Genomic DNA, 12,167 nt, shown 5'->3' with positions numbered 1-12,167 from the left:
TCTAAGCTTTGTAAAAACAGCTCTATCACATTGTAAAATGACTGTATTACAAGTCATGATTATTATCAAGACAATATAAAAAGTATTAATTATTGTATCATAACATGTAAGTAGTTAAGTAAAATACAAATAAGGGCTTTTGTTCTGGACCTCAAATCAGAAATCAAATGATTTCTCTTAGAAATCTCTTCAGATGGCTGATGGAGTCATGTCCCATGTCTTGGGACAAGGGACATGGGGAGGGGGAGAAGAGCTGTTAAACGGTAGGTGGGCACTTTTTACCTGGCAGGAGCTTGTGAATTTAGCTGTTCATGCTTCTCATGTTGCCGTCTTCTTGTGGATGATAATGAGAAAAGCATCACGTGTCTTCTACCGTGTGGAAGGAAAACACGTTGTCGGCAGGATTCGAACCTGCGCGGGGAGACCCCAATGGATTTCTAGTCCATCGCCTTAACCACTCGGCCACGACAACCGCTACAGCATACATTTGGCACCATGCACACATGAGACAAGAACATGCCGTTTAATCCCATATGTGCTTGGATGACTATACTACTGCCGCTACTATACACTTCATTTGTGAAGCCAATAGCAGACAAGTGCTGTGCTTCCGTCCAGACTGTGGAGAACAGTCCACAGCACCATCTTGTGGTGCTGTGGACTGTAGCTGTGATGTAGCTGTGATGGACATTCATTTATTGACATCTGCTCTCCTTAACTAGTCTCTTTACTGCCTTTAAATGGCTTTGGAAAGTAACAGCTGATTAAATCTGTTCAGCAGTGAGAAATATGTGAAGGAAAGGTAATCCTGAAATACAGATGTAAAGTCAGTTTTATTTATATAGAGCCAAACCATAGGGCCAAATCATAGAATCATAGAACATATATATGTTCTATATGTTTTATTTATTTATTCTTTTTAATATTTTTCTTAATGCACTGACTGGAGAGCACTTTAAATTTTGTTGTACCTGTGACAATGACAATAAAGATCTATTCTATTCTATTCTAGCCGAGGTTATCTCAGGGCACTGTTCAAAACAACAAGGTGAAAGAAGGGCAGAGCCAGAGAATCTCAGGTGAGATCTGAAAATGGCTCACGGCAGACAGCTGGATTTTTTTAACATTTTCTTGAAAATCTATCAACATTTCTTTTAATTTAAAAAGGTAAAATATCTGTTTGAAATCAGTGAAAAACACTATTTTGGCCATCTGATAAAAAAAAAGTTCTATCAGATAAAACCAAACCTATGCCTTTGCCTAAAACATCTTAAGTGAATACAATGGCTCAGCGGTGGAGGAAGGATTCAGATCCTGTAATAAAAATTACTTAAGGTAGAAATACCACATTGTAAACATACTCCTTTAAATCCTCTTGCACTGAAAACAGTACTTAAGTGTTATTAGCAAAATGCACTTAATGCAGAGAGATGTGTTATTATTCATTATTAGAGTATTATCAATGACATTCATGTGAATGTCACATTTTACAGTTGTAGCTGGTCAAAATGAAACCAGCTCTATCTACTTTGTACGGTGTTTATAAGCTTAGTAGAACTTAAAGGATAATAGGCTCCATGCTACGCTTGTGAAAAATCCAACCCAATGCATCTCAGAGAACAATATGAATCTGATAATAATGAACAGAGGCGGACGCGGCATGTTACATTTCATGATATAAATTATTTATTTACATTTACAGAAAAATGACCCCATCAAGACAACGTAGTAATAACTATTTGAAATAGAACCCAAGATACAGTAGCTGACGTCATCGTCACAACCGAACAGAGAGCTCTATAATAACATTGTGCCCTCTGTCAAAGGTCTCCTATAACACAAGGTGCAAGGCATCACGTGTAGCCCCAAACCCACCCTCCCCACTCCCCTCCCCTCCCAGACCGAACGACACACACCTCATTTAAAACCCGTTACCCTGCTTTGCACTACCCCAATTTGCTTTAACCCCTCATCTACAAACAACAGACACTGGCTAGCCCGCCTCTACCAAAGCTCACACATCTAAGACACATTCACACACACTCACATTCAGTATCCTCAGCACCCCCAAACACCTCATGGTTCAGTTTGTCAGAAAAACCCTGGGCGGAAGTGACAAGGTGCACAGAGACACATTGGTAACTGGGGGGGGCAGGTGGGGGGTTGGTGGCGGTGGCGGCAAATGATGAGAACAGTACCCCACGAAGTGAGTCTCACCACTGACTCATATTCCAGCTCTGTCTTTGCTACGCCACCGTCCTCCCTGGGCATTCTTAAAGTTTGTACTGAGGGAGAGGGTGAGGAGTGAGGGGAAGCAGATTCTAAATTTTGGGGGGTTGGCCTACGAGGGGGGCAACATCAAACGCCGTAGCTCTCCGTAAAGTGGAGGAGGACTCTGTCCAGTGTGTTTGGGCTCAGATAAGTCGAGTGGAGGCGCGCATGGTGTTCTCTGAACTGAAGTGGACATTGTTCTGCTTCTGCCGGTTGATCCTGTTGGTCCGTGGGCACTTCCTGTACAAAGAGAAGACGTTTAGGGAGATGTAGGCAGTGGTTAGCTGTGTGACTGTTAGAATCTGCAGCTGTGAAACCTCATTTTGATGCAATTCAGATGGTTTTTATAGATCCCAATAAAGTTGCCCTTAAATAACTTCTTAAGGGTTAAAGTTGGAAATCACACACTTTTCTTATTGGCACCAAACATAAAATTAGATAACGTAGATAATAGACAATAACTAAAATGTGAAATAACATGTAGATAATTTCTTTAACAGAGGAGGTTAAAATACTTTGTCAGCCCTGAGTAGTACTTGAGGTCTTCCTCTCTGGCTGCATAAGCTCAGCAACATGGCTACAGGGCAGGCAGCCTGTATGTTACCTGAGAGGTGAAATTCAGAGCAAAACAGTCTGAAGGAGCTCAATGCAACATTCACAGCTACTGATAAAACTCATCGCTGTGAGGTTACAGTAATAACTTAAGGAGACTCAGATGAGTCAGTCAGTATTTTTAATCAGCTCCTCTGTTCTGCAGCTGGAAAGTGAGAGGATACTATTAAGAGAGACTTCAGTAAAAAAAAAAAAAAAACCTGAAACTGTAAAACAGGATTTAGATGAGTACACCTTTTTGAGGAAAACTACAGTTCCAAAGTGTTTAAGGAAATTACTGAGCCTTTTCACACATCAAAACAGATGTTTATTTATTTGTTTGTTTATTTTAAAGATTTACAGTTGTATGTAAATGTTTGGGCACCTCTTGGCAAATGACATATTATGTTGATTTTTGAAGGGAACAGAAGTAAATACGACCCCTGCAACGAGCAGACGTGAAACATGAGCCTTTCTTCAAACGTTAATGCACTATTACTTTTTATTTCATGGACGTGTTCTCGTAAATACCCAGAATTTTATTAACTTATTAGGTTTTATAACTGACTCATAAGGACTTGTAAGACAGGTCAAAAATTATCATTATTATCAGATGATGATAAATCCGCTGACTTTTCAAACCTTGTGGTCACATTCAACAAGCCCGGCCTCCTCTAGGGAACTGACTGCGGATCTGAAAATGAAGCTAACTGCTGCTTACGAAGCAGGACTATAAAAAGGTATCAAAGTGCTTCCAGCTTAAAATTTCCACAGTGGGAACTGGGGCATTGAGACAAGATGTGGAGGAAAACGTTGAGATAAAACTGCATGTCTGCTGGACAGAAAGGCCAAGCGAAACTGCCCCATGGCTGCAGAGGAGCTGCAGGAAGGTTTAGCTGACACAGGAGTACTGGTGAACAGTTCCTCTGGCAGCATTGATGCACAACCAGGGTCTACAGGGAGGAGTCATCACCGAAGTCTGAAGAATATAAAGCAACATCTGGATAAGCCAGAGTCATTTAGGAAGCAAGTGCTGTGGTCAGATGAAGTTAATATGGAGCTTCTTGGCCACAACCACCAAAGGTGTGTTTGGAAAAGCAAAAAAACCCCAAAACAAAACAAAAAAAAACAAGAGGAACATTTGATGAAAAGCACACATTGCCAGCTGTGAAGCATTGGGCTGGAAGTAAGTAGTGACTTTGTGCCCAAACTTTTGAACTTGGCACAATTACTATTTAATTTAGTTCCACTTTTGGAGATCATGAAATAGAAAGTGACAGCACATTAACAGCTGAAGAAAGACTCATTTGTAACATCGGTTTGCTGCAGGGGTTTTATTTTCTTCTTTTTACTTCACAAATCAACTAAATATATCATTTGCACATTTGCATAGAACTATACATCTTCAGCAGGATCCAGTGGGATGGAGTTAGAACAGAGAGAAACTAACGCATTGCTGGTTTTGGTCTTTGTATATAATTTGTTGACTGTGGTGAAAATATAGAATAATGTATAAATAACATGGTGTCTTGCAGTGAAACCCTTTGGAGGAGACCTTTTCCAAGAAGTGGCAGAATGTCATACACAGGAGGCAAAGCACAGAGGTGACCTTTTGCGCTCCCACCTGTTTGTCCTTTAAGTGAATGGCAAGTGCTTACAATAAGTGGAAATCACACACAACACAAAGGCATTCATGAAAACGCACAAGACAAAGCTCAGTGAGTCCAACAGAGACAGGACAATGAGGTGAGTCAGTCAGTGGGTAACGGCATGCATGTCTGTGTAGATTCATTTGTTCATTTACACATTTGTTTAATCAGTAGTCTCCATGGTAACAAGCGAGAGCCATGTGCTGTATAGCGGACTTCTATGAAGTTGAGTATTTTTATATTTAAACTGTATCCTTTGCTTGAAGTGAGTATCGCTGAGCAGCAGGGCTCAATGATACTGTAGCTGCATTCAGTGCTATAATTTTCTCTCTTTCTTCTCTATCTTCTATCCTCACCCTCTCATCCTGCACCTTTCCAACTGCTCTCCCTTTCTCTCATTTTGTCCCTGCTCCTCCTCCCCTCCTTTGCTCGGAGGAGCAGTTTTGTCTCGGCCAAAACTCTTTTAAAATCTTTTATTAAATGTCATAAATTGCTTAGGTCAGCCGGAGGCAGACAAGCTGCAGGCTGCGTGTGTGTATGTGTGTGTGTGTGGGTTTTACTGTGAATACAGAACGCCTGTTCAAGCACAAGTGTGTATGCTTGCCTACACAGATATCTTTGTGTATCAGTGCTTCTACGCACACACTGCATGTTTTCAGATGTGTGTGTATGTGTATGTGTGTGTGTGTGTGTGTGTGCGTGCGTGAGAGTGTGTGTCCAGAGGGAGACAGACAGTACTTTCTCTCTGTGGTGTAGGCAAGGTGACCTTTCAGCAGTTTCCTCCAGGCTTAGGAGCTCCACACCCCCCCATGTGACTCCCAAATACACACAACATGGAAAGTACTGCTCCCAGGGTCATTAGGAGGCTGTGTTTGAACGTGTGTGTGTGTGTGTGCGCGTGTAGGTGTGTGTGTTAGGGCATGACTCACCTGGTAATGCAGAGCACCACCACACAGATGATCACCACCTGGAGTGCTCCAATGATAGAGGCGATGAGGACGTAGTGCAGTTTGCCAGAGCCCGGCACCACATAGAGCACATTGTACTCTTTGATGTCACACTGGGGACCCCTAAACCCAGAGTGACAGCTGAGATCGCATGCACACACACACATGCACACGAGTGAAAGAGAAGAAAGAGAGAAAGAGAAAGCAAGTCATTTCTTTGCACCGAGTGACAGGTAAATTATTTTTGTGGTTCTAATTGAAACGTCAGTACCTGCTTGATAGAGACATTGTGGTGGAACAATGCATTTGTGTGACAGTGTGGTGACTGTGCTTTTTCTTTGCTGTGACTGTTGAGATGAAAACAACTGATGGGGCCTGCAGTGGGCAACGGAAGCAGGGAGAAAGAGTGCGAGCATGTCCACAGAAAGCAGCTTGAAATGCCTAATGTTCTCTTCATTGTGGGCTTTTGTCAACGCCAAAGCTGGAATTATAGTCATGCCTTAAGGGGATACTGCATAGTTATTGTGTCAATTCTTGCCACCACAACTACATTGTAGCCTATTGCTACAGCTGGTGTGGACCTACTTAAACATTTAACACTGGCCCTAAAGAAGCTGCAGAGATACCCCACAGAGACCGCAAGAACTGTGACTGGTCAGCTTTGGCTGCTTGTGTCTTCGTACCATGAAGCAAGTTCACCTCAGTCTGTCTCTCTTTGGGTTACTTGGCTTCACTGAACCAGGACACTGGAGATCCTGGATGAGTGGTATCATGAAGCTGGTTATCAACCTGCTCTGTTAACTGTGGGTTTTCCAATGCAGCTCTGAGGGTGTTCATGAGCAAAAGGAGGTGTTGTTAATGACAGTCAACATCATCAGAACCATAAATGAAATACTAAATAATAATATGACATGTATACAATTTAATCACATAACTAGAATATATGATTTTTGATTATTATTTGATTATTTTCTAATAAAAGATAACACATGGTATTATTTTTATTGCCAGTTATCACAGAGTTGCCTCACACGTTATCCTGAGCTAAAAGTATAAAGGAATCATCTCTGTCAGGAATCCTGTTGGGAATTAAATGTCTTTGGTGTTGTAAATCCTCCCTCTATGTTAGAGGCTCCATTATAAAAACCAGTGTGGAAATGGAAAGACTGGAAATGATTCTACTGACCGACACAAATGCTGCTCTTTATTACTCAGTACCTTCTCAGCTAAGAACACTCAGTTCTTAGCTGAGATGCTTAGTTCACTCAGGTCCATGTCAGGAGGATCTTGTAGTAATGATGACACTGATTGGTCAAGCGGTCGAGCTGTTGGCGGGTTTTGATCTCATCCTCTAACGTCAGCCTTCTCAGTGCAAGTTACCCGTGCAGCACAGGTTACCATGGTGATCTATTCTGGTTAAAAGTAAGCCAGCTTTGTGATATGGGAAAGCATGAGTTGACATCAGATCAGAGTGTGGGCATGTGAACGCTTGTCTCGGGGCACACACCCTTTGCTTCTGTGCAGTTTTTCCTGTGCAGCCTCTGCACAGCGATCACCTCGTTTGCTCAGAGAATTCACAGAATAAACATTCGGTAGTTAAACTGAAATCTGTCCTGTGTTTTAACGCAAGTGATTAAGTGATTAAGAGAAAACAATAAAGAGAGATGCCTAATATTTGGCAGTCGATGCAGAGATAATGAAAGTGTACTTAGAAGTGGCCCATTAAGGATGCATTCAGCCTCTTTATCAGGAGACACAGCTCTCACCTATATATTACATTAGATGTATCAGTATTTGGTGTTTTCAGATATAGCCAGCATAGTGTAGATATATGAGAGAGCCAGACACACACACACACACACACACACACACACACACACACAGAGAGAGAGAAAGAGAAAGACTAATGGAGATGATCTCTGTCCTCAGAGACAAGCTAAAATGGTCCCCCTTCTAAACTCTCTCTCTCTCTCTCTCTCTCTCTCTCTCTCTCTCTCTCTCTCTCTCTCCCTCTCCTCTCCCTCTTCAGCTCCTCTTCTTTGCCTGCTTTTCCTGTCTCTGGGGAGGTTGTTACCCACCAACACCTGCATATCCTTGTTTGGTACCAACAAACACAGTCCCCTTCACATTCTCCATCCCTTCGACCTGACAGTGTGCGAGATGAACAGTGCAACCTTGTTCTGTTCGGGGTTCGCGCTCTGTTTGCACACACATGCACACACACGTGTACACAGACATGCACCACTCCCACAGAGACCGCTGTGTTTCGATACAGCCTCCAGTCCTTATAGCCAGTAGGGGGCAGCAGAGACCTGTCACATTCCTCCTCTGGTAAGCAGAGTTCTGTATGCAAGAAGACTGCCTGGCTGGGCGAGCTGGGACGAGCGAGGTTAGCGAAAGGAGAAAGACAGAGGGAGAGAGAGATACCAAGACCCCCTGGCTGCTACACTATCAGGCTGTAAAAGATGGCAGACCTGAGGAGCACACATGCACACACACTGGGTTCTCTGTGTGTGTGTGTTCATGTGTGGACTGTGTGGGTGGTGAGGTTTAATACCAATCCTCAATATGCCTGTATGTAAATGTGCGTCTGCCCTGCGCTGTGTTCAAGTGCATTTTGTGTGCTTATGTGAATGTGTATCTACACTGTATGTGCAGATTCTATCATTTGCACCTGTTTGATTGGTGCTCAGCAATTTGTGTGTGTGCGTGTGTGTATGTGTGTGTGTGTGTGAATATGTCTATGTGCTGTTTGACACATCTTTGTGTGTTTCTATACTTGTGAGGCTCAAATATGAAAAACTGTAATTTATGTAGGTTTTTCACTACAAACAACCCCTTTGACATTACACATAGTAATCTCCTCTTCTGATAATACAAAAATATCAATTAGAGCTGCACTAAGGTTAAGGGTTTGGTTATATTTTCTATTTTGGTTTCCATTTTCCTTTTTTTGCTGCTGTTAAAAAAAAAAAAATTCATAGTTTCCAGGGCCTTGCTGATGACACACTGGAGGAGTCAGTCATCAGTGAAGTTGACAGCAGTATAGCGGCGTGTTTACAGCCAAGTATTATCACTGGCAGACAGATGACGATGCCACAAAGTGTGGGCTCTGATAATGAAATCACTACCCGATCAAAATGTAACTTCCGAAACAAGATCATTAATGCCTGGTGAAAGGAGCAATGAGCATCTACATCAAGTAGTGATAAATTCATTATGGGGTTTATCTGAAGCACTGGAGCTTATTTTGACTGGTCAACAGCCTGGCCGCCTACTACTACTACTACTACTACTACTACTACTGTAGCAGGAGGGATCTCAGAAAATCCATCTCAGCACACTGACTTGAATTAATATATAAACATAAGCAAGTCTGATTAAAAAATTAAATGGGCTCCAGCACTTACCTAACAACTGCTACATTTTACAACTGATTATCTGCTACATGCTTTCTCTCAGTGTCCACATACTGGGGGAGGGAGACAGTGGGAGAGCATCATTAAACCTCTGGTGCAAACAAAGACCCAGACTGAGCTCTCTTGCTTAATGTATGGTTTGTTTACACCCATACTTCACTCAGAGTTACACTGTAAAAACACTGAAGCCAATATTAGCTAAGATCAATATAGTTGAATTGATTGTTACATTAGAATCCATAAGCCAATATAAGTGTAGCCTCATTGATTGCTAGCTATTGAAAAATTGTTCCTCTCATTGTGAATTAATAATCAATAGTCCTGACTCAGTGTATTATGCTGAAATTATACCTTATTTTGGAAGGAGATTCCAGAGCATGTATTTAAATATTATAATGTTTGTGAGAGCTTGAGATGCAAATCGCATACTTTGACTGCAGTGTCTCCACCGTCACCCCCCGCTCATGTCCTGTCACCTGTCTACTGTCCAGCTTCAAATAAAAGGCAAAAATTCCCCAAAATACTTTACTCATCACTAGTCATCACATATTGTATATTGTAATACTGTACGTGTGTGTGTGTGTGTGTATACCTGCAGGAGGGCTGGGCAAGGATACTGGGGAACTGACACTCTCCGTGGACGCAGTAGTTTTTGTAGTGATCTGGACAGGGGATGTACAGGCCGCGAGCCAGCCCATTCCTCGGGTCCTCTTTTTCCTCTACTGTGCAAACACACACACACACACACACACACACACGCACAAAAATCCATAAATACTGAAAGCACATTTGCTTGTGGCTGCCTGTCACCTGCTCACATACATTACTGTACTGTACAAGAAAGACAGATTTTAAAAACAGAGGAAGAGATGCATTATTGCACTTATTTATGGTTATATTTAGACACTCACAGCACTTGGTTAATGTTAGGGAAAGATTGTGGTTCACAGTGGCTTCAGACAGAATGTGCTGATTTACATTTAACAAATACCATGATCTTTCCCTAACCTTAACCAAAGAGCTTTTGTTGCCTGAACCTAAGCACAGATGGGACTGTGGATCCCTGGTCTCTGGTGAGAGTCGTGTGCTTTGTACGCCTGCCACCACCTCAACCACCTCCTAGTGATTCGCTGCCTTTAATAACTGCGGCGCTTCATTTATTAAAAAAATATGTCGCCTCTGAACATAATCCAGCCCACGATTGCGTTTTATACAAAATATATTTGCTGTCGTAGTTTAGATCTATAGAAACACAACTTCTAGGTGGCATCTGTCACCATTACAGGTGCACTCACCTGTGAGGTCAGTCCGTGCAAAGTGTCCATCTCCTTTGTTCCCAGTTATGATGTCACCTGGAGAGGACAAAGACATATTAAAACCGATCCCAGGTCAGCACAAACTCTCCCACAGCTCCAACCCCTTACCATTAGGAGTTACGCATTAACACTGATGTCAGAGCAGGCAGAGACATTTGAATGTAAATTATCATCTCAACAAAGGGCTCCTGTGGTATGTGCGCCTGTCTAGTTAATGCGTATAAATGTGAACCATTCTCTTCAGAAGTCAGAGACCATCTCCCCTAATGTATTATACTGAACAAAAGGTAGAGTGGAGCAGAGTCGGGTAGAAAAAAAGTCAGAGGGAATAATGTATTTTTGCTCACCTTATTGAGGTTGCATTGAATTCCCCTTTTCACAATGGCTAGACAAAACCTCCTTCCAATCATAATCATTTTATTGCAATTGATTTTTTTCGGTGGTCAGTGAATTTATTCCCTCAAACCAAGTGTGCAAAAGTATTTCCTAGATTTATGATGCAAGAATTGTGGCATGAAATGTGCCTGAAACTGCGATTATTCTTATTTCTTTTTCTCTTTTATTTGCTTAGAAAGCACCAGAGGCACAATAAAAGAAAAGAAACAAAGAAGCGCTTGGATGAGGTCAGAAGCTGGAGTCTTGCGTGTATGACATTTACTTAAGAAAAATCAAACAAGAAAAAAATAGATGAATTTTAAAACTGCTCATAGGGGAAATGCTGCGAACTAAACAGACTACAGCTACAAAATTTCAGTTTTTCTAGCTCGTCACATCAAAGACAACTCAAGGTCTTTATCATGCAGGGCTTGATTTTGTGAGCATCTGGTTAAATGTATATGTGCTAGTGTATAGGTGAGAAAAATCTTAGCAATGTTTCCAGTTACTTTTAACTAGTTTGACTGGTATAGACTACAGCAGAAGGCTGGGCTATTTCCAGAAAAAGAAAAATGAAATGTAAAATTGTTTCCCAATAAAATGACAAGTGATACATGGGGAAATATTATAAACCAGCAATCTAAATGTCAAGGTGTCACTATGAATCCAGGCTAACGTGGGCTTTCTAAATCCTGTAGTTTCATACCAGAGTTTCATGACATTTGCTTCTCTCTCCACTTTTCCTGAAAGAGAATGTGTGGAAGCATTATCAAATCGATCAGGCTGGTCTGACCCAAAGAGTGTAACACGTGGGAATACAGATTTCTGTTTGTGTTCCAAGAGCTGGTTAGCCCTGATTGCTTTACTCCCCATTACGTCTCAAAGCTTTCATCTTGCTTCTCACATCTCGATCAATTGTCGCGTTTGTCCCGTGTGGACGCGGAGCCAATCAAATGCTTTCAGATGTACTCGTTCAGAATAAAAGCCGCTAACAATTGAGATTTGGACACCTCGCTGAGATTGCGACTGTGGATAAGGATCTGCCTCTCTTTCCACCTGCTGACAGCTTCAGCTCGATCTTAAAGCAAAAATGAATCAAAGGAGAAATTAAGATGTCGGTGGATCAACACTCGATATAAAAAAAAAAAAAAAAAAACCCACATATTCAAAAGAAGAATTCGTATGTGCCTTTGTCATCTCCCACATGGATTAGCAATATGATTCAGTTTAGGGATTTAACCACACAGATTAATAAAATAACTTTATCCCTGGAACCATTACAAACAAAGGCTGCATTCAAACAAAAGATACTACACTAAAAAGGGAGGATTACCATTCAATATACATCCGAGCGAAGGCTATGTGGGGTTTTGAGGATTATCTTTGCGCACTATTCCAAAATATGATTGAGTGAAACTATCTTTAATTATGAAATGTGGCTGGAACTGCAGCTGGAGGGAGATACAGAATCACGCTGTCTGCATTTAGCTCTCCAAGCTGCCTCATTTGCCCTCATGGCCTCACTTCAACTTGAAGTGAACACCTGCTCAGGCAGACAGACTGACGGCTTCCGCTGTGTGTGTGAAGGTGTCGCCGTTT

General features: G+C 41.8%; 1 protein-coding gene and 1 non-coding gene across 3 annotated transcripts in view; both read right to left on the bottom strand.

The window, feature by feature from the left end:
• Positions 1-390: 390 nt before the first annotated feature.
• On the bottom strand, positions 391-472 carry trnas-aga. Its single transcript has one exon. It is a non-coding gene; the product is annotated as a tRNA-Ser (tRNA).
• A 1,435-nt stretch (positions 473-1,907) lies between these two features.
• The window catches only part of tmeff2a (transmembrane protein with EGF-like and two follistatin-like domains 2a), a 99,270-nt gene continuing 89,010 nt past the window's right edge, over positions 1,908-12,167 (bottom strand). The window contains exons 7-10 of one of the 2 annotated variants that reach the window (XM_041057497.1): positions 10,173-10,229; positions 9,470-9,599; positions 5,441-5,599; positions 1,908-2,511 (exon numbers count right to left, since the gene is read on the bottom strand). In XM_041057497.1, coding sequence (XP_040913431.1) covers positions 2,415-2,511; positions 5,441-5,599; positions 9,470-9,599; positions 10,173-10,229 — 443 coding nt within the window. In that variant the 3' untranslated portion in view covers positions 1,908-2,414. The remainder of the gene's footprint in view (positions 2,512-5,440; positions 5,600-9,469; positions 9,600-10,172; positions 10,230-12,167) is intronic. The other variant, XM_041057498.1, reaches the window with a different exon arrangement.

This window comes from Toxotes jaculatrix, chromosome 15 (assembly GCF_017976425.1).
Source record: "Toxotes jaculatrix isolate fToxJac2 chromosome 15, fToxJac2.pri, whole genome shotgun sequence".
Classification (NCBI taxonomy): domain Eukaryota; kingdom Metazoa; phylum Chordata; class Actinopteri; family Toxotidae; genus Toxotes; species Toxotes jaculatrix.
This window is presented reverse-complemented; position numbering and strand designations above follow the sequence as displayed.